Source organism: Opisthocomus hoazin, chromosome 4, assembly GCF_030867145.1.
Source record: "Opisthocomus hoazin isolate bOpiHoa1 chromosome 4, bOpiHoa1.hap1, whole genome shotgun sequence".
Taxonomy (NCBI): domain Eukaryota; kingdom Metazoa; phylum Chordata; class Aves; order Opisthocomiformes; family Opisthocomidae; genus Opisthocomus; species Opisthocomus hoazin.
The window spans coordinates 74,353,799-74,380,934 of record NC_134417.1 but is presented as its reverse complement, the minus strand read 5'-3'; the positions used below and the strand labels follow the sequence as shown (position 1 = coordinate 74,380,934).

The following is a 27,136-nucleotide window of genomic DNA, read 5'->3' as shown; positions in this document are numbered from 1 at the left end:
GGTACAACACTACTGCCTGACCTCCAGTTGGACCTCACGCTGCTGATCTCAACCCTTTGAGTCTGGCAGTTCAGCTAGTTTCCAATTAATTTAGAATGTCTATTTATCTTGTCTGTACTTCATCGGCTTGTCTGTGAGGGTGTTATGAGAGACAATGTTGAAAGTCTTACTAAAGTCAAGTCAAATTAATATTTAGGCATTAATTACTCAAAAGAAGGTGTTTCTGTGGAGACTGAATTTCAGGAGTTGACAGTGCCACTTCATATATGCCACCTTTTTAACAACAATATTGTGAATGAAGCCATTATCAAAAATACTCAGGTATCTATAGTTTGCTTTCAGTGATATTGTCTCAGTATTTTCTCTAACGGTAACCTTAGACTTCCCTTTTTATGTGTATGCCCTAGGTGATGATCAAATAGTAATATTGTCTAGACCAAAGTTAATGGAGATCTCATATGAAAAGTTCCTATCAATCTATGTCAAAGCCAGCATATTTTATCTGCCTGAATTACTGTTTAAGGTCATCCATACAGAGATAAAGGCTCAAAGCAGTATTTTTCCTGGAGAAGCCCAATTCTCAGAACAGATAATAGTAAAACACAAATTATGAAAGGCAGGGAAAACAGACTCCTCAGGAGTACTTTCTGAGACATACAAGCAGTGGCTAGGCTAAGAGATGTGTTTTCCACCTGTTCCTAGAAATCTATAAAAATCAGTGGTCATCTGCAGTACCTTATATTCTCAGAGCATTCCACATGCACAAAGGCCCTCTTTTATAAGCCTGTCCACATTATCTCAAGGCTTTTCTTGGACTTGACATTTTCATAAGCAGATTATCAATCAGAAGATAATAGCTAATACCTCTTTTATTTTGTCTGCATCTCATTTCCTGCCATCTGAAATATCCATGTGAAATTTAAAGTTTTGAGATTTCATTTTACATGATCACTATTAACAATATTCTCACAGCTCGACGATTTCCTTGGTTGATAGTTACAACTAATCAACGATCTATTTTCATATTAAATACTGTTTTGTTATGCAACATTCATGTTTTTTTTCTCCTGATAGGACTGCTAGAAGAGATATGCTAGCCTGAAGTACAATAAGGGTGAAAACCAAGCCAAAAACTTCAGATGCCATCTAAACGTCACTCTTTCCAATTCTTTCCTTTTTAATAGTTTGATTGACCTCTTCTGTAAGTTTAATTTTTTAAATGGTTGAATAGTTTTTCTAAGATTATTCACAGTTTATTGTGGTAGTTAGTAGGCTGTACCGTACTATTCTCCAGAAACTCTAATGTTGTCTTTTGGATCTAGAAATCATGGTGCTGCTTCTACTGACTTTCTAGATATTTACTGAAAAAGTCAACTTTTATTACTTTGGAGGGGGTTAGCTCATCTGTATGCCTTAAATCTACTGTCATGCCTTTCGACATTTTTTTCTTAGACTACAAAGACACTTAGTTTTAATTCTTCTTTTTATTATTCTTATTTTAATTAGTCCTATCCACACACACCTTCTTTGTGTCTCCTCCTGGTTTTCTAGGTCATTCTATACAGAAATGGCTTTAGATCAATTTATCCTCTCATGTTGAAGTTTTATTTCAAGTCTTCTTTCATAACGATGTATTATTGCTTGGAGCTTATGAATTACATGTCTAATATTCATCTTTCCACAGAACAGTTGGGCAAAACCTGATATTAATTGCTGCACTTCAGTGACATTATGGTTATTGGATATTTTTTAGTCAAAATTATTTATGCTTATTTAATATTGAAATTGTGACGTAATTTTTTGCTTATCAACTTTTCTATGACCTTTGAAAAAGCTCTTGCAACACCATGACTCCTTACAGACAAACCAATTGTTTTTTTAAAACGGTACACTGAACTTCGTATTTAGTTTCATGTTCCTCTGTGGGACTCACTGAGGTCCTATTTTTCATTAACTTGGTTATTAGCTGGCACAGAATACATATTATCCTCTTTTCGATGTTTCTGTCTTATTTCCTCTACTTCTTTCTCAATAAACCAACTACATTTTAAAAATACTTATATTTTGAACCTCTGTCTTTTCTGGGGTCTCTTTGTACCTTGTGAATTTATAGAAACTCTTGAAAAAAGTGTGTTAGTGCCAGACCCTTAATTTCCACCTTTTTAAAAAAAAGTCACATTACCCCCATTATTCCATATTTGGCTTCAGCTCTTGTACTTCTCACTGTGGCACTTCCAATGATACTAGAAAAACCTGAACTGCTGATAAAGACTGTATATCTTTGCAAAAGATCCAGAATACGTACTACTGTCATTCAAAATATCTGTAAAATCTTGTATTCACTAAAAAACTCTACGAAACCATCTAGGCTCTTAACTCTTTCATCCTTAAAGAAAGGGAACATCTTCACAGTCGAAAAGACAGTCAGATTTCAGGTCACTCTTCTTTCTCCTTTGATTTTTACAAATGGAAAGCTAATACTGTTTTTCAAATAAAAAGAAGCCTGGATTGTTTCATACATTAGTATTTGCAAAGCCTGCCAAAGACAACAATCTCCACAAAGAACTACACATGCCCAGTCATGCTGGTTTGTATGCTGTCCAAGAAAAGCAGAAACAGAATCATCTTTAAAAGACATTTTTAGAATAATGTGGGTAAGCTAGGAGAGTAAGGAACTATATAAAGATGGTAAAGCTGGGCCTACAATTGTGTAATGTTTATTTTACAGCACATAGCAGTTTATAAACTTACCACATCCTTGGGTGGAGGCTCTACTTCCTTCTTTACTTTTTTACCCATTCTAAAAATAAAAACAAAAAATAAAAGCAGACAAACAAACTCCCTTCTCTGCTTTAGGAATCAGTTTACCAGGGATTTGGGAAAGCTTGTAACACAGACTTTCTCATTCATCTGACATACCTAATCAGTTTGAAGATTTCTTTGACATAGTAATTTCTATGCAGAAGTTTGTCCCTTATAAACAAAACAAACCTTCTAACACTTGAACAAATTTGGTAAAATACATCTGTCAACAAAATATATAACTAAAAAGAAAGATCTGAGACATCACAGGCTCAAGTTGTAACATGGTACAAATACATAGCACATGCTTTTCTGTAAGTTGGTTTTAGCCGCATCTATAAATTATATGTGAACGTGAAGATCCTATTAGGGCATTTCCCCATGTTTGCCTACACATTCTATGTTGGCAAACATTCTACACAACTGCAGAACGTACAAATAAGTTCTACCTTGAAAATGTGGTTAGAATTAAATTTGAATTCTCTGTTCATGTTTCACAGAAGATAAAAATCAGGTCTGCAGGTATTAAGAAGCTGTTCTGCACAGTACAAATTACACTGATTTTAAAAAGTCACATCTATTTACACCAAGTCCAGCTTCTATCTTCTGCATTTTTCGTAATAGCACAAGTGCACGTGAACCAGGAAGACCTTCTCAGCTGTATCTAATAGTAGCTTCCGAAGCATGTGGATGCAATACCTCATGTCGACCTAATTTCATGTTGCTTGCAAAACTTCAGCAGACCCTTCCATTTAGCTACAGGCAAAAGTAAAGAGCAACATGACCCACTAGCACTGGCTACGCATAGAACATAAGCCAAGCCGTGCCAAACTTAGGTTTAACAGTGTGTAAAAGTGAAATGTGCACTGTTAGTACCCCTTAGTAACTCCTCAGTTAGTTCTCAAGGTGAAACCTCACCTTCACTCTCAGCCAGGAATATCCTGACAGCCTCCCTGTGGTATAAGAGATTATCTTCTAGTGTAATATGAGCCATAGGCTGTTTGGTTACAGAAATCAGGGCTATTGTTGTTGTTCAACAAAAATTTGGCGCTCTTCTTGAATCCTCTGAATTTTTTCAGGTATTGCTCCTCTACTGGCCTCTCATATATATTGTAAAACAGCAGTAGTGAAACCAGTTGATAAGCACATCCTAAAAATGGATCTGAAAATTAAAACTTCATGGGCAGGTCACTAACTATAGTTTTGAGAGGGAGACACATAAAATCAAAGATTCTTCAGCTCCAATGTGCTTTACCCTTGTGCGTATCTATATACACACATATGAACACATACTCACATGCTAGAATTCAGTGTTTCAGAAAATGCAGCTTTGGCTAGGGAAAAATTAACTCCATATAAGAGAAAGCACAAGGACAAATTACTGACAGTACATTCAACAAAAGTGATGGACATACTACCTTCTGATTTATGCAGTCACTGTAGAAAGTAAGCATCATGCCCACATACAAGAATCAGATTCACCAGGACATTCAGGAAACCTGGGTTATTTAAATTGTGTTAAATCCTGGTATGGCGATATGGACACTTATTTAGAATTGTTCAGCTCAATTCATTTCAGATATAAATTAAGTTAAAGTAATAAAAAGCAATTTTAATTCTGAATGAGTTTAATTAGGTTTAAACTAAACAATTTTAAAAGTTAATGCCCATTAAAAAATAATGTTGTACAATTAATGTTCACAGATTCAAATAATTATACATATTCCAAGACCGTGAATAACTAAAGCTTTTAACTGTAAATATTTCTTCACGCTGAACAAATACATCGAACTTCTGAGAATATTTTCAAGAAACTTATACATTTTTCTACATGTTCAGAAATACTTGATTCCTTGGTAATATTAAAAAAGCAGTATGATTTGTAGCAACAAGGACAGCGAACAGGACATCTACTTTATTGTAGATTATGGTCCTCAGTCTGCTTCTCTGCCACAGTTACTGTTCTGGATTTCAGTGCATTCTGCCATCAAATGTTGGTGTTAGCTTTGTTCCCGTAAAGCTCTCTGTATTCAGCAGTCACCCTCTGACTTGAGGCAATGACGCACGTGGAATTCTTTGGCTTACTGATAATTAAAAATGTGTCTTCTGCATTGAATTTTAATTATCACATACAATCAATGTGTACAGGTATTGAAAGGTTACTGACCCATAAAAGAACTTCTTACTCAAATCCTTTTCTCTCCACGATAACTGCATGTTGTGTTTTTCTCAGTAGGTTTGCAGATCTTTGATTCTCAGTTTACTATTCAGAACAAATTTGTACCCAGGATTTATAGCAGGATTTAGTTTTTTTAATGTGATTAAATGCTGGGTTTATGTTACCTGAAAAACTTCTTTTAAAAACTAAACCTCTATTCTCTAGTAATTAAAGTGATTAATTAAATCTTAAGGACAAAATATAGAATATTCTTATCTGAGTAATCTTCTCTGCTTCATGTTCTGTATGTTTCTAGAATCACAGGAGCATATTTTTTCCATATATGTTTTTCAGAGATTAAAGGATTGATTATTTTAGATTACGTAGAGCTAGAGGTAATACAGGACTTTGACATAACAGATGTAGCCAATGCATAGCCAAGCAATCTATGAAGTTCTTATTCTATGGTACTTCCTGTCCTTCACCTGGAATTTATTGCCTTCAGCAGTAGACAAATTAGCCTCCTTACTTTGCTCCTACCAGTTTCAATGCAGTGGTCTAACCAGGCATTGTATCTCAGCCAGCAGGCAGCCATTACAGCTAACTAAATCCTCACTCCAAAACTACAATCCCCAACACTCTCCCTCAGCTCTGCCTATTCTTGGTGCCTAAGCTCACTAGGCACTTCCCTGTTTCACTATGAACTTCATTCGGGCCTCTGGCTTTCCCATAGGACCAGAACTACTCCAGTGTATCTTAAGCTGAATCAGTATCCAGACACTATGAGTAGTGTCCACTAAACTAAATTAGACATCAGTACTTAAGTTAGTTGCTCTCCTTGATAATCAGTGGAGATCTAGTCAATATATTCCACAGCTCTTAAGGCAGATTCATCCTAAAGTAGGTATCTAAAATGGAATTGCACCTTAAAAATAGCTGCTTTTTCCTCAGACCAAAACAGAGTCTAGATTTGCTAGCTCACGTATTGACATTTACACTGACACCTAAATTTAGTGAGATAAACTTATTACCCTGTTTCTCCACGTGAATCCACATGCCAGGCTAGGCCTGGCAGATACTGTCACAGTAGGCTGAACATTAATAGAACTAGGCATATGACAAAACACAGCCAACTTGTCTTTTAAAAAGTGGCTGAAGGAATAGGCCCATCTCCAGTAACATGTCTGCAACTACAACATTTTGCCCAGAAGTGTAAAATGACTCTGAAGATCACACATGTGGACTTCTTAGTTCAAAAGTGGAACCAGAGACGTAGATTCCAAGTGCTACATCATACAATAATGATGGCCATGATCCCTCTACTTACTTCATTATATTGGTTTGCTCTAGGAACCGCTCTGCTCAGTGTGAATAGTTTCTTAGACTGCAAATCTGAGATACCCACTTATTTCTAGTCACTATACTTTTTCTGGATTTTTTTGGTTTTTGTTTTTTAAATATGAGATGATGGATAGCAAGTGAGCTTTAACAAAAAAAGAGTCTGTAAATCATACTTTGAAATATGAGGAACGCCTTATGGTGTTTTATCTGTTCAAAATACTGAAATGTTAATAAATACTTCCTTTACAGTATGGAGTGTGTATCTATACTATCAGAGTCCTGTTGCATACACTTAAAGACCATAATATTTTGTGGGTTTGTCGGACAGTGCATTTAAAAAACGTTACCTGTTTCATTTGCCTCTTCTGTTTTCTAAAACCTTAGATAACCACCAACACAACAACCTAAGACCCTGCACATACTGAATGACAGCAAGACATGAGACAAAGAACAGGAATAAGTCAAAGACACAGTCAGTTGTGGAGCTTACCTTCTAGTCAAGGAATCAAATGTCTCTTCTGAGAGCAATTACTCCTATGGAAAAGCAGTGCAAAGAGAAGGATTTAAGAATAGCTTCTAACTAGTTATTTATTACATGATCCACTTAGCAAATCAACTGTTCCACACTTTAAGACAGTCTGAAGCTGTGCTACTACAACCTGAACATGATTATCAGGTTCTTCCCAAAAATGACACACAAGTGAGATTCTTTTAGCCTTCCAAGTGATAAGTACGCAGTCTTAACTTAGTCTACTTAGTTCAAGTAAAGTTTTGCTGTTTCTTCTTGTCTCACAGAAATTCTTTTTTTTTTTGTGATAACAGTGAAAATTGCCTATAAATTTGTTATCTTCATTGATCAGTTCAATGAGTCAATTGATTTCTGTATGGACGCTCTAGTTCTGTTGCCTTCCAATGCAATCTAAAGGAAGATACTAAAATTATAATCATAATATTAGCAGACAATCTCACTCCTTTCTTGAGTCCATAAACTAGTATGCCCTTTGTATGCCAGGTTAAATATCCTCCTCCTCATTCTCACATAGCTTTGTCATAATTAAGAGAGCAACGCGGAATAATCTTGAAACTCCTTTCTTTCTCCCAAATTCTTCCAGCTTTCTTCTGTCCTACTCCTTAAATATGGATCAACAGACTCTCCTTGTCCAGTGTTGTAATGCCAGTGCAAGCATTAACACATTATAAAAAACCTGGCTTCATAGAAGAAGAGAGTTAAAAAGAGATACCAGGTCCAATTCAACATTCAGTTCCTGAAGATATATGCTGTATGAAAATAATAACATTGTACGAGAGACCAATTAAGTCAAGACCTTTGAATCTGCCCACTGTTTTATCTGTGCCCATGTGCGTATTAGGCAAAAAATGATCAGGATTAAGTCAAGAATTAGCTACCACGCAACAGATGTTAACTAACCAAACTTAACTAGAATCTGTTCCTAGATACAATTTGCTATTTTGACTCAGACGGACAAAGTTAATCCCATTGGAAAAAAAAACCACAACTATAATATACTCTGATCATTCTGAGAGTTCATTTATAGATTCCATTTTTTCAAATGATCTATGCATTTATACATTATACGTGCACAAAGCAAAAGAATCACCAAAAAAAAATACTGAGAGATGCAGAGTGGAGCACTCTAAAGACATACCCTTAAAACCAAAATGAGTTTGTAGTTAGATGTCAAGTTGAGGAAACAGCTATGAGAGAGAAAAGACAGGGATTTTTAGGAGAGGTAAAAAATAATACAATTATTTATCTAAAATCTCAGAACTTCAAAGATACACCGACACTTTTTATTTGCATTCTGGTATCCCATTAACATTCAGCTGAATGTTACTTTCAAAAGCCCAAGGGTAGATGCTTAGATTTTGAACAAAAGCAAAGATTGTCAGGTATTTGATTCCACAACCTGATGCTGTGAAAATATGCAAGGTTTGCAATAAAACTTTGACTCATGTACAGCATCTGATGGATAGCGCCTTTTTTCGTACTGCCCAAGGACCATACTTTGCTGTTTTCTGAAGCTGAACAGCTCGGTACACCTAATAAGAGCTGTACTAAGTCAGGAGTGTTTACATCATGTTAAGCTGGAGAAGCAGAATGTATTTTCCAACTTGTACAGTGTAAAAGATGATATAGGAATGTTAATAAAAAGAAGTAATGGGAATTACAGAACATGGTAGCATTCTTTCCAAATCACAGAATAACTAAGAGGCTTCAGCACAAAAAAACCTCCTTCAATGAACAAGAACAGTCTTCCATGGCAGAGCAGTATCCTGCCTGCAGAGTGGTAAGGGCTAAATGCTCCCACTAAATGCATGAAACCAATCCCAAAAGTCAGATTTCCTCCATCTGTTACAGGTTTTTTATTTCCCTAAAGTATGAAGGTTTAGATCTCCTGAAGTTTTTATGTTCTTCGTAAGAATAGTAGCTATTTTTACTGTCCACATAAATGCTTAATCCTTTTATTCTTCATTCTTAGTCTGACACGCTACGGCACAGGTCCAGTTGTCAAGTGTACTATATAAGGAACTACTCCTTAGATTTCCAAAAATACACAAACAGTTTAAATGTGTTATTCAACACAACATCCCCTTGTTCTTGTATTACAACTTTAGTTAAAAGATGTCCTGACTTGATCGTTTCTACTTTCTTTTATAACTCCCTGTACATTCTGATTTATCACCTTTCTAAGCTGCCTTAATTATTTTTTTCGATATAGCTTTTCCAGACATATATGTTTCTTGTCTCAGAGTCCCTCTGTGACTGTTAAATCTTTCTCAGATATGATGAACCTAACCTGAAATACCATAATCAATTCTAGAACACTACTGATTTATTCCAGTGACATTATAACTTTTTGGGTATTAATTTTTACCCAATTTCCTCAGTGAAGATTTTCACTAAGCTATCCACATATGGTAAAGACATCATTTTCCCAGCTGATCACAATTAATTTAGGTTCACTACTGAAGAGTATATTGTTCCAAATATTCCCAACAGTGTAAATTACATTGCTTTCATCAACAATGAATTTTATCTGTCACGGTGTTATCAGTTCATCTGACTGCAAAAGAGCTCTCAGAAGTTTCTAGCAGTCTACTTTAGTCTTAACAAAAATTATTTTATCTTACCAGAAAATTTTGATTTCTCTATGTTATTGCTCATCTCCAAATTATAATGAACATATTAAGTAACACCAGACCTAGGATGTATCCTTGGAGAATCCAAGCTGCAACAACCTGAATGAAGGAGATCTTCAGAAATTACGTGTGTGATCTTAAATGTCTCACTGACACGCATAGTGAAATCTCTCATCCCATGAGAAAGAGACTAGAGATAAATGGTTTTAATCTAAAACACATGAGAGTAGTTACGCAACAACTGTCTGAGCAATAATAGCAGGACACTTTTCATACAGAAGTCAAAGATGGTCTGCCTTAGGAAGAAAGTAATATTAAAGACTAGTAAAAAATTAAAGACACTCCTAAGTTTTTAGCCAGCTGTGCCAATCTGCATGTCTTAAAATGAATGCCTCCTTCCACAGGTTTCATGGGGACATCAGGTGAAAGGGACAATTCTGAACGACCAGATCCATTCCCTTCCCCCATCACAGCCACCGCATCACATTAATCCCACGAGATACCTATCATGCTGTATCTTAAAAACCGTTAGATATGCCATTCCCACTTCTCTCATTAAAAAGACAATTGCTCAGACAGCCAGGGACCTTTTTAAATTTTTAGTCTACATTTATCTGTGGCCAGTTTACTGGATTCATGTCATGCTCGAACATTTGTCAATTACTTTCTTTGCTGCCTTGTATTAAAATATATTATTTATACTAAATATTTATACTATACAATATACATTTACTATAGTCTATGTTCTATACATAATATATATATGTATACTATATATGTTGACATACATGGAATCAGAATACCTTTGACAATAACAAACATGTCCCCACTCAGTTTTCATTTTGTTAGATTAAAGAACTCTTCTAATTTCCTCCAGAAAATGATTCTTCATTCCCCGCATCATCCCCGTAAGCCTTTTTTAAGTCAACTTCTTGAAAGCATGGATGGCCTCAGCTGAACAGGTGAAGCCTCTCCTGTCTTGTACAAAATCATATTCACACTTTGTTGACACTGGAAGTACCTCAGCTGTGTCACTAGCACGTTTATCACGACTTTTATAGTTATGTCAAACTGCAAGGATAGCCCTATCATTTAATTTTAACTGCTCATTTACCAGGCTTTAATATGGTAACGGGTTTTTTTTTGTGTTTTTTTTTTTAAAAAAAGACAACATTTGTTACAGTTTAGGACAAAAATACAGGTAGCAGGTTTGCAAACAAAAGTAGGAACTATAGGACATATAAGCCCATCCTGGCATTCACTGTGTTAGCAGAGCATTAGACAATCAGAAAATGCGTGATAAAAATCACAAAAATTAAAAGAAATAATAAAAAAAGAAATGTTCCTTCCATCAACACAGGTGAGAAAGTGAGCTTGCTCAGTCAGTGAACAACAGAAAGCAGATGTGTTTATCTTGCATAGGATAATACAATATCAGACTACCTCATATAGATGATAACTTCAGATTAGCAATAAGATTATAGAAGAGTTCTGTTCTACAGATGATGCTCCTCTGCCAGCAAATACCTACTTTGTTTTGAAATTCCTGCCTGCAGATGCCCCAACACCTTTGAAACATCAATAAATCAGGTAAGATTTCCTCCCTAATAGTCTAATCACCTGTTAGCGTTCTTTAAGATAAAACCTCTGTATTTAAAATTTTTTCTTTTTCCTTCTCACCCATTATTCATACAATTTTAGGTCTCATAACTTTCACATTACTGTCACACACAAATTCTATGTATCTTATCTGTAATACACTGTTCTTTCTTTGTTCATATTACCCATATTACCAATTTTTAAATACTATATTCTTTTTCTCTACCATAGAAGTTCCCTTAGGGCAGGTCCACTGAAGTTTCTTGCTTCCCAGTTCACATCTGAAAATACTGGTCACAGCTATCTCCTGGTGAAGAAGTACACCCACGTCTCTCCCTACCTTTGCTGACACCAGTTCCTAAGCTCCCAGTTTCTAGTAGGAAATAGCATTGGGAGCCCGCAAGTGCGGGATTTGCTCTGCCTGGTTTTCAATTTTATTTATGTTAATTCTGATACACTCCAGCTGTCATAAAATCTTACAATTTTATATAAATCTTGCAATTGTCACTGCTTAAAGGTATAGATACCATTATCAAGCAGACAGTAAGTTTTTCGGGTTTTTTGGTTGCGGTTGGAGGAAACTTCAACGTATGCCTTTAAAAGTAATAATAGTAATAAATAATTATTCTTTTTTGACTCACGACTTTTGAAAGTGCACAGACAGGCGGAACCCAGTTCACTGATAAGGCCTCGGAGAACCAAACCCGCCCAGCGGTGAGGCAGCGGCCCCCTCACCACCTGCCCCGCCGCCCCCCGCCCCGTCCGCAGCGTTAGGCCTCCAGCCGCCGGCTCGCCAGCTGCGCAAAACGGGTTATTTCTCCTCACCGGAGCCCGAGCTCTCCGCCCCCGCGGTGCCTGCCCCGTTCGCCCGCCTCCCCTCAGGGGCCGCTGCTGCCCTCCGCCACAGCCTCGCCGCGGAGACCCCCCGACCCACCGCCCCTTCCCCTCGTCCGCTCCGGGCCTGCCGCCGGCCACCTCAGACAGCCGGGCCGGGAGCAGCCCCCACTCACCCGCCGCGGCCGAGCACGGCAATACAAGACGCGCCGCGCCGCCCGGGGGCGATCACGCAGCAGCGGCCCGCGCTGTTGTTTCTCCAGTTGCTAGGAGATGGCTGCGGCGCAAGCGCTGTGCGCCGCGCGGGGGAGCGGGCGGGAAGGTGGGGCAGGCGGCGGGCCGCGCCGGGCTGGGCCGCACCCGCCTGAGGGGAGCCTGAGGGGAGCCGGAGCCCGCTGCCGCCGCTGCTCCTTCCCTCCTTCCCCTCTCCTGGTTGTCCCTGGGTAGCGGCTTCGAGCGCGTTCGTTTAATACGAATTTCCAGAGTCCTTAGAGAGTGATTTCACCAGGACACATGCATTAATCCATTTCTTTACAATTTATCCCAGCTCCACAGTGCTGGTAACACATCTCTGCGGGAAGCATGAAGTCGTTGATACTGATGGGCTGAGGCAGTGATGGAAAAATAAATCAGTTGTTTCTCAAAACTATAGGAAAAGGCTGCTTTCTCACCCAAAGCACACTGAGTATTTCTGGAAATTAACAAAATGCGTACAGTCTTGTCTAAAAATTAAGAGTTGCTGTGTTAATGCTTTTTGAAGAGCCGTCTCCTTCCTATTATCAGCTCTGGGTGCCTGATGGAGAAAGCCATACTGTACGGAGAATTGTGCGAATCTCAGAATAATCATTCATTGTAGTATTCTCTTTTGCCAGCCAGTGCTATTTTGGAAGAAATATGAAGCCAAATTCTGAAATCAAATAATATTTTCTAGCTTGAAATGCAGCTTAATTGCTATCAGTAACTGCAGAAGTAACAGGAAACAGGCAAATGTAATCATTTTGGGGCCTCAGAGTCATGTAATAATAGGTAAAGAAATTACAGCTGCTATCAGCTCTCCACTGCGATTCCTTTTTATCACAAATCTCATTGCTTTCTCCCTAGATTTCTTATAATGTTGCGCTGCAAGCTTAAATTTAGTTCTATTTTTATAAGCCTTATCAATCTGTTGAGATCATAGCACAAACAGGCCCTGGCCTTACACTGAGATCGATGTGTACCGCCGTAACAGGACAGTTCGTGGGTCATTTTTAGGTACAAGCCAGCCATGCGTGTGAAAGGGTCTCATTCCACTTTTAACATCACCGGTCCCATAGAAAATGCATAGAGATTTATAATCACCTTCACTGGAAAGCAACTGCAATGGTAGGTCAAGAACCATTTGTACCGACCCGTACGTCAGCAGACAGGAGAAATCCCACCAAACTCCTAAGGGTGGCTTCTGACTGCCCCACGCTCCATGAAGCCTCGCCAATCCCTCATGCTTACAGCAGTTAGTAGAGGCTCTCACTGGCAGGGAAGAAAGAGAAAAATTTTGCAGTAGCTTGGTAGACGCAAGCTATCTGCTTTGCAAACTTCTTCGTGGGCTTTTATTTCTCTGAACAGACTCTGGCACTGCATTGGCGGGCAGGGAATAGAAATGTAAGAAAAGATGAATGTAAACAGTGATTGCAAAGATCTTGTTTTAACTCCGTGCTGGGTCTGTCTGGGATGGAGTTAGTTTCCTTCGTAGCAGCTTATATGTTGCTGTCTTGCAGATTTGTGACCAAAACAGTGTTGATAAGAGAGCCGTGTTTTAGCTATTGCTAAGCAGTGCTTGCACAATGCCAAGGCCTTCGCTGTTCCTGACGCTGCCCGGCCAGGGAGTAGTCTGGGGATGGCAGGAGGCTGGGAGGGGACACAGCTGGGAGAGCTGACCCCAGCCGACCAAAAGGTTGTTTTATGCTGTATAACATGAAGCTCAGCAATAAAGCTTGGGGGTGGTCTTTCCAAGGTAGCTGTTGGCTGAGGACTGGCTAGGCCCTGGTCTGCTTGCTGGAGGTGGTGAGTGATTGCCTTTGCATCACTTGAGTTTTTTTAAATTTTTTCTTCGTTCATTTATTAAGCAGTCTTTATCTTGACCCACTTGGTTTTTTCTCAGTTTTGCTTTTCCAATACTTTCCCCCACCCTACTGTGGATGTGGGGGTAATGAGTGGGCAGCTGGTGGGTGCTTAGCTGCTGGCTGGGACCTACTCACCATGAACCCAATGATTTCCATGACTGGGAAAGCTTTTCTTTTTCTTGTCTTCAGTGATGGTAGTTCTTATGGCTATTTCGAACATAATTCTGGCCAAACTTGATTTGGTTACATCTTTTCTTTATTTCGTGCGGGTGGTCACATAAAAGACATATGACGATGCAGAATCCATGTGAAAGAGCGACATGGTAATTGGGTGCATATCACTGTGTGTTTCAATACACTCCTGGAACAATGGGCTCAGTTATCCCTGAAGACTGAGACACTATCAAGTGTCTCATGCAGACAGGACACATGTGGGTAGTCTGAAACTCTTAACTGGCACCTTCTCACAAATTTTGTGAAGAGTATGCATCCGTATTTTGAAGCAGACAGAAAGGAAGAAGGGCAACAGCAGACGATCAGGAGAAAGACAAGCATGCTCTTACCTCTCCAGCTTTGTTATTCATGCCATGTTCACATCTAACCATCAGGACCCAGAAGCGCCTGCAGGTGTGTGCTTTTGTGGCATTTTGACTCCACGACTGGTGAGATCTGAGCACATCCCTTCTGTGTTCCTTAGTCCAGTGTTATTTTCTTTCAGTTGTGTGCCTGGGAGTTAAGGACCATGAGCACATTGTGGGCATCTACCTACTCCATAGACTATAATCTGGTATTACCATTCTGTGGAAATGAATTCTGCAGAGATTATCCTTTCTGTTTTTATTTTTATCTGTATTTGCTATGGGTAGAGGCAATCAAGCGCTGTGTGACAGCCATATAATTGCAGTATTTTTATTATATTCTGTCACAATCATTCCAATACATAAAGAAAAATATATTTTCATTTTGTGAAAATATTCTGAGGGTGTCATTAAGTAACAACACACTAACAAGAAAGCAAAGGAAGAGAACTAGTGAGAACAGTTACAAAATGTAATGAGAATTCACAACTGACAAATAGTCACAAATGACAGAAATATTTTATTAAAGTATAATTTATTCTAACACCAAAAAATACACAAACCAGAATAGTACAAATTGTATTAAAGAGAAGACATTATGAAATTAAAACTTTCTAGAGACTAAATACCTAATAAAGTAAATAAGGACTTTATTAACTACACATTTTAATGACATTTCATGACTTCGCTTTTGACAAAGCCACTATAGAATTTGTGTGCTTTCCTATGAAGGAACAGGGCCAAATGTCCTATCAATTTGATTAAATTAAAGCTTCTGCAAAAATAAATCAAATATGGATTAAAAACATATTTGAAAGAATATTGTGGAATAACATTTTAAATATTTAATTTCGTAAGGGATTTAAATGCATAAGCTACTGCTAAATCAAAGTATTTGTTGAATTTAAGTGTTGGAAATTTGCATGTTGAGGTGTTTGAAATTATCTTTCTAGTGTTACTGAAAGCACCACTGGGGGAGTCATTTCTCATTTCCTGAAACATCAGAAGTGGAATTATTGTTTGCTGGATTGCTTGTCTGAAATAATTCTTCTTTCCATTAAAAAAAAAATCAGTCATAATTTATGCTGTAAGAAATACCTGATGACATACAGTACGAACAGTCTTGTCATATAACTTGTTTTATATCAGTCTCAAAAGACACTTAAAAGGAACTTTCCATTTCTGACAAGAAGCAGCTGGCTTAGGGAGTGATGAATTTACAACATATCATCTTGGCATTTCAGTTTGCTGTATTACTTCACGCATTAAAATACTCAATATCAATGTAAATGGACCTCTTTCTCTAGGAAAAAGACAGAAATCGAAACAAAGAACAAGCCTTTCATTCTTTTGGCTTGCAAGTGAGATTTGTAAGTCTTCATTTTTCGCAGGCACCCTGCCTGCACAAAGTGTATGGTATGGGAGTATTGAAAAATGGTCTCCCATTGTGATTGTATTCTCTAGTCAGTTTTTCTTAGGGCATGTGTATCCTAAGAAAATGAGATTGTGTTTAAAGTCACCATGACTATCACATTTTTTGTTTTTAAAAAAACAATGGTTAGGAATAACCACAGTCAGCTAACAGAAATGAACATATACAAGTGTGTTTTTGATCTAAAGTGGTATTTGGAAACTGTAGATGTTATCAGAGATGTTAAAGGTTGACTGTAAGGAATGATTGAAGGAAGGGGTAACTGAAGAAATCACCTTTTTGACGTTACATCTAACTCAGATCAGAAATTTTGCCTAAACACTTTCACAGTCTCTTAGCAAATGTATTTTTAAACCTCTCTTGTTTTCCCAAGACATAGATCCTTTTTAAGGCTAAACTAAATCAATTCTCTGGGATACTATTAAGTGTCAACCTGGATATCCTAAGTTTGATATCAGATGTTCTCAGAGGCCATAATCTCCTGTGCTGATGAAGGAATACACAGATTGTGTTTAAAAAAAATTAGACTTTTCTTGTCCAAATTTCAATTTACAACCTCAGTCTTCAAAGATGAAACATTCTGTAGTGTCCTCAGGACAAATTGTGCTGTATTGCTTCCATTCTTACAACAGCACTGATCATCTGAAGCCTTGCCAAAGGCTGCGTTTCAACAAGGAATGACAACTCTGTTCTTATCTTGGATTTGAAGGCTAGAGTTACAAAATGCAGAAGATAGTTTAATGAATGTTTTAAAGTTGTTTCAATACTGTAGCATTCAAAATGGAATTTTTTCTTGATCAAAGTCTATGCTCTTTTAATTACATTAATTAGAATTCTCAGAATTTGAGGTTTTGGTCCCTTTCTTTTCCTCCCTGTGTTTCTTTCTGACTCGGAGGAGAAACTGAGCAATATTTTCACTTTTCTTCAGTTCCCCTCCATTAATCTACTCTGTAACTTACATAACTCTCTCAACTCAGAAAACAGTACAGAGTACAGAATTACAGTTTCATTTTCCTTTTGCTTACTGTGTAACTTTTAAAAATTTGAGGCAAAATAGGTTTGCAGCTGAGTGAGAGAGAAGAAATCTTCCATGTAGGGATTTGGTTTTTTGAGTTTGGAAATCAGAAAAGAGACAAACATTTTAAGTTTGAAGTTATGCACACAAGTCATACAAATAAATTTTCCCAAGAAAGCTACTACTTTTACTTTTATGCCCTATATTACTTTTATGCCTTTTACGTCTAGAAAATGGGTTCAGAGATGAGAAATTTTATTCACAAGTTATTTAAACTATCAGTCTATATATTGCTTTTAAATGTTATTTATCACATTCCTTAATCTTAGCTGGGATACCTCTCTCTGTTGTGCTTTCCAATGTTGAGTTGTGAGAGTATGTAAATAGCCTGCTATTGCTGAAATATTGTTAAGTCAGACACATGTATTTAGGGATACCTAAGTATCTTCACACTGTTTTCCTCTCTTCCCCCTCATAGTCAGTCAGGGGAATTTTTGTAAAAATCAGAGCATCTGTTCCCACACCCTACTAATTTTTAAGGAAACACTTGTTGTGGAGGGCTTTTGCCAGACTTTGACCAGTTATGAGAATCCAGCATCTTGCTGGCCAACCACTTAATGAGCCCATGCATAGCTTGAAAGATGCCAGCACTGTTGTCTGAAGCCTGTTTGTGGTGCCAGGCCTTATTGTTAGAATAGTGTTGTTCACAGCTTGAATTAGATCTAGATATAGATCTAGACCTATCAGCCAAGCTCTTCTTACATTTTTCTCCTCTAAAAGCTAGACAAAGTGGAAGAGGAGCACAAAAGCAAGATGAGCTGTGCTTTAGGTCAGTGACCTTGAAACTGCATAGCAATGAATGAAGCTTTTGTTTGAACTTGAAATTATTTTTAATTTCACACTTTTCCTAGCTTGATTATTATCCAGTTCTTGTTTTGGCATTATTTGTGTCAAAAATTACCTTGGCATATTGTCAGCCTACCAAAATTTTATCTATTTCTGGATTTTAAGAAGTAATTTTACGTGTATTTGGTAAGGCATATGCACAGAATTGTTTCAGAGCTGTGTTTAGTTTAGGGTGCTGAATAAGACGCTGACTAATGTGTTCTGCAACGCAGCCCTCCTTTGTACTCTGCCTTTCCTATGTTTAGTTAGGGGTTGTTGGATCCTGCACTCCCTTTGACTCTAGAAGTAGTATACTTTTTGTACCTGCCCAGTACTGATTTATGAATAGATACCTACTAAATCATCTTTTTCTATGCTTAAATCAGAATGGGACTAAATACTGTATGGTTTCACAAAATCACTGTTGTCCAGAGCAGCAATAATTTGAGTTCAGTTGCCTTCCATGGTTCCTTGATGGATAATATGAACACAGCATAAACTTTCCACTTTGGAAAGTCTGTGACCTGAGGGTGTGGTTTCCAATGCAGAGGGTAATGGTGCTGAAAAGAGATTTTAGATCATATAATTGTGTTCTGGTTACCTTCCTTATAATTAGGTAGACATGCAAATGACTGTACCTGGACGGAACGAGGGCTATGTTTGTGGTACCTCAGGATCTTGTATTTTCACACTTCGGATTCAGGTACCGTCTTGCAGAAACCAAAGCAGGGGGTGAGAAGGGGAAGGATGCAAGCTGGAGAGTTCACAGGTTTTAGTCCCTGACACGGGACACACGCAGCCGAGCACACTCAAACCAGGGAGCTCAGAAGCACTCCTGGGCCCCTGCTTTAAGCTACTGCAGGTTTGGTTCTGTACTCATTCCCAGGAATTTTGTTCTTGGGAGTGGGGTGTTGTGCAGCATTCTTTTATTGTAACATAGATCAGGTCCTGAAAAGTTACCTACAAACTGCCTGTCTCTGTGTTTTGGTGGTAATTTAAAATAATTTCTTTATGTGATGTACTCTTAATAGATCAACTTCTACAGAAAATGTGTTGTGGCTCACGGCATTGCATCTCAACCTGTCAACTTTTGCAAGTGACCTGAGATGAACTAAAAAGATAAATGCAGTAACTGTGTGTATTTCTATAGTATGCACCTCATGTCTTCACTAACCAATCCAGGAAGCCACCAGCAGGCGAACAATTCTGTATCTAAAAGCTGTTTTTAGGCCACCTGCTCCTGTCTCCTTTTCCATTGTGGTTACCTTGAAGTAAGAGATGCCATCACAGCCGATGTAGAATTACTAGCCAGTGTTTAAATACTGCTGGTTTGTATAGTGTTTGTATATTTGCTATATTGTCTTCCCTGTGACTTGTGCTATTGGTTAATATTCAGGTTCTGTATGCTAGAATCAAAATAGACACATACTTTTAGGATACAATCTTGTGTGTTTTGAGGCGGTTCCTCTTTCCACAACAGCAGAAGTTTCTTTGCTCATAGTGCCAAGCCTCTCCCCAGACAGCCCTCCCAAAAACTGTTCATCCCTGGACTACATTACTACTTGCTGCATGTTGCTTTTTCTGCTCCTTTCTTTACTTCCTTTGGATCGTCAATCCATTTCTCCATTCAATAATCCCCAGTATTGGAACCTATGTCTAAGTCCCAGTGCCTGGTACGCATGTAGTTCAGTTGTTGGGAGGATCTGGCTGTGCCTTATATTTTGTGCAGTGGCTCCCAATGTTTCTTGGTTTTGGAAAGTCTCTTACTCCAAAAACTCCAAACTTACATGAGTGAGTTTTAACAAGCTCTCCTTGTAATATGTCAGCTTCTTCAGTCATTTGTAGATTTTTTTTTTTAACAATGTAACTGCAAGGAAATGAGAGCTAAAGTTAATGGCTGGAGACTTAGGATAGCTCAAGCAAAAGGATAGAAAATAAGTGGCAAACAACAACAATAATAATAGTAAAATAAACTTTATAAGTAAATAGCATTGGTTAGCAAGTGGACTAAACAGGATTTGGCCCTCTTCGTAGGACCAAATGACGCAGCGTGCTGTTCTGTTCATGATACCTTTGTGTGGTTGCACCGATCTCTCTCTACAGACTGCATCTGCATCAGCCTTGATAGTACGGAGTCTTTTAAATGCTGGGATTTACTTGACAATCTGCACAGCAGTTCAGTGTTGCACTGGCATTCCATTGTAGCTGCAAACTGCTGCAAGCCATAGTAAAACAAAAGCACAGGAAGCACCAGATAGAGGAATAGGATAAGGTGAGGTTTTACTGGAGTTATTTGTAGGCTTTTGTAACTTAGCTAAGGGAAGGAGCCAGCACTGAGTCTGAAATACATAATATTTGTATTTACAATTGCAGTTATTTTTTTATTACATTCTACGATTTTTCATGTGCACTGCTACCTCAGAAAGCATTGCTTGTATATAACTTTACTTCTGATAATCAGGCTGGTGCGATGTATTTAACAAACCCGTATCTTACAGCTCTATCTAATTTGCCCTATAGGAAGTAATTTTGGTGATTGGTTGGGGTTTTTTTTTCCATTCACTGTGCCAGGATTTAAGATGTGGCAGATACACCCACACCTTATTCTGAGCTCTTATTATAAAGATGCCCGATTTGAAGATGTGCTGGCTTTGTGATTATTTACTTTCTAAACATTTAAATCCATACACTAGAACTGTGCTTTTTGTTGCTTGCTGGTGGTTGATTGCGGTTGCTTGTTAAACTTGGGTAGGGAGGAGAGTGGCTTGCTTTCTTGCAAAGGGAAATCGAATTTTAAAAGCATTGAGAAAATGATGGCTGACATCTGCTTGCAGACCTTGCAGCATATTTTAATTTTTACCTTCATCAAGTTCTGTTGGACGTCTTGTAGTCTACTGATACCAGAGTGTGTATTTAATAGCTTCTCACATAAAATTAGGCAAAGATGACTGTGGTAATTTTTTTTTCTTGATCAGCCCAAGTTTTGAGAGATGTATTTCAGTGGGAATAGCTGGTCACGCAGCCCGTGCAGTTAAGCAATGGGTTAACTGTTTCTCTCCTTGTGACAGTTCCTCAGTTGCTATAGATTAGCAGAGCTGACTTCAGCAGAACCAGATCTATTTCCAGCAGCTCAGGATATGGTCTCTTGAGCTATATTAGAATTAAACAAACTTGTTCAATTAGCAACAATTACTTTTGACAGTGAAAGGATAATAGAGGATTTTGCTCACAGGTGTCTGTCTTTGATCTTAGTCCACTGAACCGTTTAATGATTCTGTTTGGTTTGGTGCTGCAAGCTATCAACTAGACAAAAACAATTTAAAAAGATTAATTCTATAATATTCAAAGGCCTTTGCCATTAAATGTTCATGCCTAAATGTCTTTGCGTGTGACTCAGGAGGCAGTAGCAGCAAGAAGAGCTGCAACAAGAAACAGCACAAAGAAAAGAGTTGCAAGGTGCACAGAGGAGGCTGAAATGGATCGCTTAATGACAAAGCTGAAGTATGAGCAGTCAGAGAAATAAATCACAGGATGGTATTGCTTATTCTGTTGGATTTTCATATACTTGTGCAGGAGGCAGAGACATATGCTTAGGATTAAAGCTAATGTGCCTTTCAAACAAAAAATCGTTCTCTGGCATTTATGTTTGCCATTCCCAGAACTCTTGAATTTAACGTTGAAGTCATTAGCAATTATACAGGAGAAGATAAATCTCCCTTCCGGTCTCCCAGGCTGGACCTAAACAATGTGGACACAACATTTCCCCAAATGACAGCTAGCTCAGCTCTGCTGCATAGTGTTTCAACAGAGTTCCTCTATTTTCTTCTGTAAAGTGTTTGTAAATTTACACTAAATAAAGGCTCAGAGTAAGGTAGATGCTGAAGACCAACACAGACATACTGTCATTCTTTAGAACAAGTATTAGTTCATATTTGGCAGGCCTATAGATAACTAAAACTTTTTTTTCATTCTCAGGAATACTCCATGCTGAAATCTGTTTGCTTACTTCGCTGTCACGAACAATAAATCTGTGCACAGTAAGTCATAATGAATCATGCTTATTAGCAATTAATACCTGATAAGATTTCAAGATTATTAGTAAATGGAAACAACTGGTAAGGATTTATATACTCATATAAATTACATTCAGGGTGTTATTCATAATATTCAGCTCTATCTTTCTCAGAAGAATATGGAAACCATAATGATTAACTATATGTATTTCTGTTATTATTCTGACAGGTTTATCAGGACACTATTTCAGATTTCTGTAAACTGTAACAAGATATGACAGGCAGGTGAGATAAGGAAAGGTAAACATCTTCATGAGGAAAAATTGGAACAATTATATATTGCACGTGTTAAGACAGGGATCTTGTGGGAAAGACAGACGAGGAAGGAAATTATAACAATTTCAAGGCCATAGACAATTTTAACTAAAGTTTCTACTTATTTTTCCACTTGACAACTATTATATTAGCTATAGCATAGGGAGATCAAATGGAAATAGAAAACAGGAAGCTCTTTCACATTGCAGGCAACTGTAATGGGTATTGCAAACAAAACCTAGCCATTTTCATTTGTCCCTTTCATTGTGCTAATGAGACTCTCTTGCTTATAAAGGATTTCAGTTGGCTATTGAGCTTTCTGCCAGTTCAGAAATTGGCTAGTACTACATGGTTGTATTGTATGTTTTAGCACCTGTTGTTATGGTCATTACTCAGGGATAATGACAATTGCCCTTTGGTCTTTTGTACATGCTGTTCTTTCCAGCTTCTCTATGGCTTATTGTTTTTTGTGCTCGGAACCTGTCATCTTCCCAGCCCGAATCATTTTCTTGCTGTAGGACAGTTAGTGTCCATCAGTCAAATCCTTCACTATGGAAGTGATTTATTCAAAGACATGGGGTTTTACAAAACTATCAAGATCGCTTTCCTGAATGACACAAAATACCATTACTAAATACAATATAGAGGGATTTATCGCACTGTCTGCTTTAGAATAAACTGCAGGTTCTGTGCATTGTATGGTATCAGATATCAGTGCTCTCAGGTTCCATTTATTTCAGTACTTGTGAGAATGCTGTGCTAGGCCAGGGGACAGAGGGGGCACTGAGTGATGGGCTAACATGGAGCTGGGGAAGTGGGCTGCATCCAGAGAGTATATCCCCTAGCAGGAGCTCTCTGAGCAGGAGGCTCTATTAGGATGGTGTGGACTTGCAACGGCTTCATTCCTGCTCCATGATCTCATTCACTGAATCAAAGGATCTGTGTAAATGCTGAATAAACATGTCTGTTGGATACCCAGCTGCAAGAGAATGCCAGGCGAGATGACTGCGTTAACCCTGGAAGCAGTATGAAATACTTGGCAGGTCTGAAGTCTAAATTCAGTTACGCAGTGGATGTGATCGCCACAGACTAGCGTCTTGTACAGTCACTCACATCTTTCGGATGAAAAAGATAGAAGGCTATACCCACATTATGCTTACTGTGCCAGAAGCAACATATAGCAAGAAAACGAGTTGAACACCGGCAGATATTTTCGAATTCTCTACTAAGGAAGGAGAGAATATAGTAATAATATTCAAAAATAGATAGAGACTGTTATAAAAAGTGTCCTAAAACCAGAAAATAATCCTTTATTATAAGTACAGTCATGGGTTAAACTTTATGTCAAAGTGTTTTTATGAAGCTTGTCATAGCTGTCAAGCTCAATCTGTAATTAATATATTGTGCTGAATAATGATTATGTGGATGCATCTGGGGATATTCTGGTGAGTTCAGTATGCAAATGTTTTGACCGATACAGACAGTATTATTTAAGATTTTGCCAGTGTTTATATTCACATGTAGTTACACAGTTATTTGTGGTCTAGCACCTCATAGTTATCTGGTGAGCGAGGCTTTCTATAATTTTGATGAACACTACATTAATTTTTTCCAAACACCAAGTTTGTATTCATATTGCTCCTTCTCTACCTGATTTTGAACTTTCCAGTAAAGAGTTTCAAGCAAAAAATGACCAAAGATATAGGAAGTGACCAGTGCTCACTTCCTTTGAAATAAGAATCAAATCCACATCTCAGTTCCAGTCAGTGGGTTTGAGTTCTGTCACCTGTGTAGTCTGAGGTCCAACCACAAATGCTTCTGACTTCCCATTATGCAGAAAGTCCAATATAAAGCTAATTTATTAGTTATATTACTATTCTTCCCTTACCGGAGCTACTATTTGTCAGACCACTTTGAAAATAACGATATTTTTTTTCTGTGTTGATCTATGAGTCCTGAATTTATTTATTCTCTTTTTATTTGGGATAAGATAAATAAAATATAAGGGTCTAAATAGCTGATTGTCAGTCCAAAATGGACAGAGGCAGTGCAAAAGGAGATGTCATTATTTGTAGTTTTTATTCTGAAGACATGAAAAATACAGAGTTGTTGTCTAGTAAGTGCTTCCACCTTCTGTAACAAAGTTGTAGACAGATATCCTATAACTTGTAGGTTGATATCCAGCTTGACTGATATAATTCTTGAAAATCATGCTCTAAACGTGCTCCAAAAGAACGGAAAGAACATGAGAAACAATCAAAATGTAGCTCTTTCCAGTGAAATATACCCCATATGTCTATCACATATATCTGTGGATTATAACTGATGAACACATTTTGTTGTTAGTTGGAAGAGCAGTAGTTGATATCTGCTTAAGGACAAAACTTTGTGTTTTTGGAGAGCATCATAGCCTGTCGTGCCAATGATGGCAGGGACTGGGCTCAGTAGCACTGGAAGCCCTTTCCACTCATGTGTGCCAAATACTGATTCACCTAAGATTTGAAACTGAATATCTGATGATGATTTTTTTTTCTTATTTTTTTTGTTCCTCTGGATTTCTTACAATTTTCTTCTAATTATTTCATTGTATTTGTAGGATTAGCTGCTTAGTTATTGTTATTGTATTATTTTACAAGTTATATATGAACTAGGGACTAGGGGCTCCAATTTAGTTACCTGCACATAAAGGTACTCTATATCTTTTCAGACATCCTAGAGGATCTCAGACATCCTCGAGTAGCTGCCAAATGCAGTGTAGGATTGGTTCTCTTTTTACAGTGCCCAGCTAGAGGCCATGGGGGCTACGCAGTAAGCTAGGACATCTCAAATGGCATCAACAGGTGCCTACATACAAGTGTGTGAATCACACCTTTGTGATGGACTTTACTTTGCAGATTTATTTTTCTACGTAGAGCACAACATCTTACAGTCCCCTCTTAAAAAACAATCAGCAAAAACCCGAAAGAATACTGGACTGAAAAACTACTTAAAGATTAAATATAATCCTTTGCAATGTTTTTGTTGTTGCTATTGTTCTCATGTCATGTTAACAACCAAATTTTCAAGACTTGCTTAGCTAAACGTGTAGATTTCTGCTGGGTGGGACTTTGAAAAACACCTAGGCAGGATAAATACGCTGCAAGAGGGCACACCTAACTCTCACTGGTATTTCTGGAAATGAGATATTTAGCCTTTCTAGGTATTATAAAAGATCATGTCCTGTAGTATCTATGGGAACCTATGTACTTTGAAAAACTGCTGTAATTATTTAATTGAAGGCAAGTAATTTCTGAGCTCTGCTCAGAAATTGAAGACAGACCACATTAGAAGTATTAGGGAATATGTAGAGTACATAATCATTTTAAAGAAAGAGACTGACAAACACCATGACCCTTCTAGTTATGGATCATCTGACAGCTTCTTCAAAAAAAAATCACAATAATTGAACTCTGTGTGGGAGAATGTGGGAGGCTGGAAGGTGTTTATGCACTAGTTCAGAAGGACCGGTCACGGCATGTGACTTGCCATGCAGATCTGCGAGCTCAGGCAGATCCCAGTGGCAGAATCTGACAAATGGGCAAGCAAATCCGCTGTGCTGTGGGGGGAGATAAGCAGTGCTATGATGAGACACAAAAAGGCAGTAATGTCAGAATTGTGGTCAGGGACTATCATACCCACTGTATTTTGTATACACTCAGTTGAAAGGGGGATATGTATAACAGATGGCCTGAAAACAGCAGTTTTGAATTAATCAGGATGGAAGATTACGAGGATCTAGATGACAGATTTAGTGTATAGAGGCAGAAAAGCTAAATATGAGAAGTATTACAGTGGTAGGAGTGGCAACCCATGCACAAAGGCTTGGAATTTAGTTAGAAAGGACTTCTGGAGGTCATAAAATCCAGTCCCTTGCTCAAAGCAGAACCAGCTTTCAAGTTGCAGTGGGCAGTCCAGCTGAATTTTGAGTATCTGCAAGGACAGATTCCTACCCTTTCTGAGCAACCTGTTCATGTCCTTAAGTACCCTCACACAAGAAGTTTTTTCTGTGTCCACTCAGAATTTCCTTTGTTGCAACCTGACTGTTGTCTCCGGTCCTTTCCCTGTACAGCTCTGAGAAGAGCCTAGCTTCATCCTTTCTGTAACCCCAGTTAGGCAGTTCGAAGCAGCAACTGGATTCCCACTTCGCCATCTCCTCTCCAGGCAGAACAAACCCAGATACCACAGCTTCTCTTTGCATGTTATGTTTCTGGTTCCTTAAACATTCTGGTGACTGTCTGCCAGACTTGGTCCAGTATGCCCATGTCTTTCTTGTACTGGGGTTGCCAAAACTGGACAGAAGTGTCAAACAGAGGGGACCACTCACTTCTGTCGGCCAGCCAGCTATGCTGTGGCTAGTGCAGCCCGTATGGCATTAGCATTGCTGCTGCACTGATATTCAGAGCCAGAGAACAGGGAGTTTGCAGGGAAGTGGTCTTTGTAACTTTAGTTTCCAAGAACCATTAAAAATCCCAGATCCCATTAGGGCCCTTTTATATCTATCATGATGTTGGATAACTCATTTAAACAGACAACTGAGAGTTCTCCTAGCATAGGTGAGTAGCCTAAATTATGTAAAGGAAAGTCTAACTGCAGTGCTCAAGGATAATATGGTTCTTCATCTATTGGTTTTTTTGCTAACAAAACCCCAAAATAATGAATTTACTGAGGCATACAATGCAAGGACATTGTGAAATCTGAATAATAAGAGAAAAATAATACAACCCCAACAAAAAAAAAAGTGCATGAATTTCATATACAGTGCACGGATAAAAAGCTGTATGCATTTTAAATCACATTTATCTGAAGTCTAGTATATGAAAATTCAGTAGATCCATCCATGACTAGAAAGAAACAAATACTTTGT

At 38.1% G+C, this 27,136-nt stretch overlaps 1 protein-coding gene across 6 annotated transcripts in view; it reads right to left on the bottom strand.

Moving 5' to 3' along the window:
• The window catches only part of ARMC3 (armadillo repeat containing 3), a 62,288-nt gene extending 50,136 nt beyond the window's left edge, over nt 1-12,152 (bottom strand). For 2 of the 6 annotated variants that reach the window (XM_075419518.1, XM_075419523.1), the window contains exons 1-4: nt 12,073-12,152; nt 7,969-8,017; nt 6,792-6,835; nt 2,752-2,800 (exon numbers count right to left, since the gene is read on the bottom strand). In XM_075419518.1, the coding sequence (XP_075275633.1) occupies nt 2,752-2,799 (48 nt within the window). In that variant the 5' untranslated portion in view covers nt 2,800; nt 6,792-6,835; nt 7,969-8,017; nt 12,073-12,152. The other 4 variants (XM_075419522.1, XM_075419519.1, XM_075419520.1 and 1 more) reach the window with 4 other exon arrangements.
• Between the last annotated feature and the right edge of the window lie 14,984 nt (nt 12,153-27,136).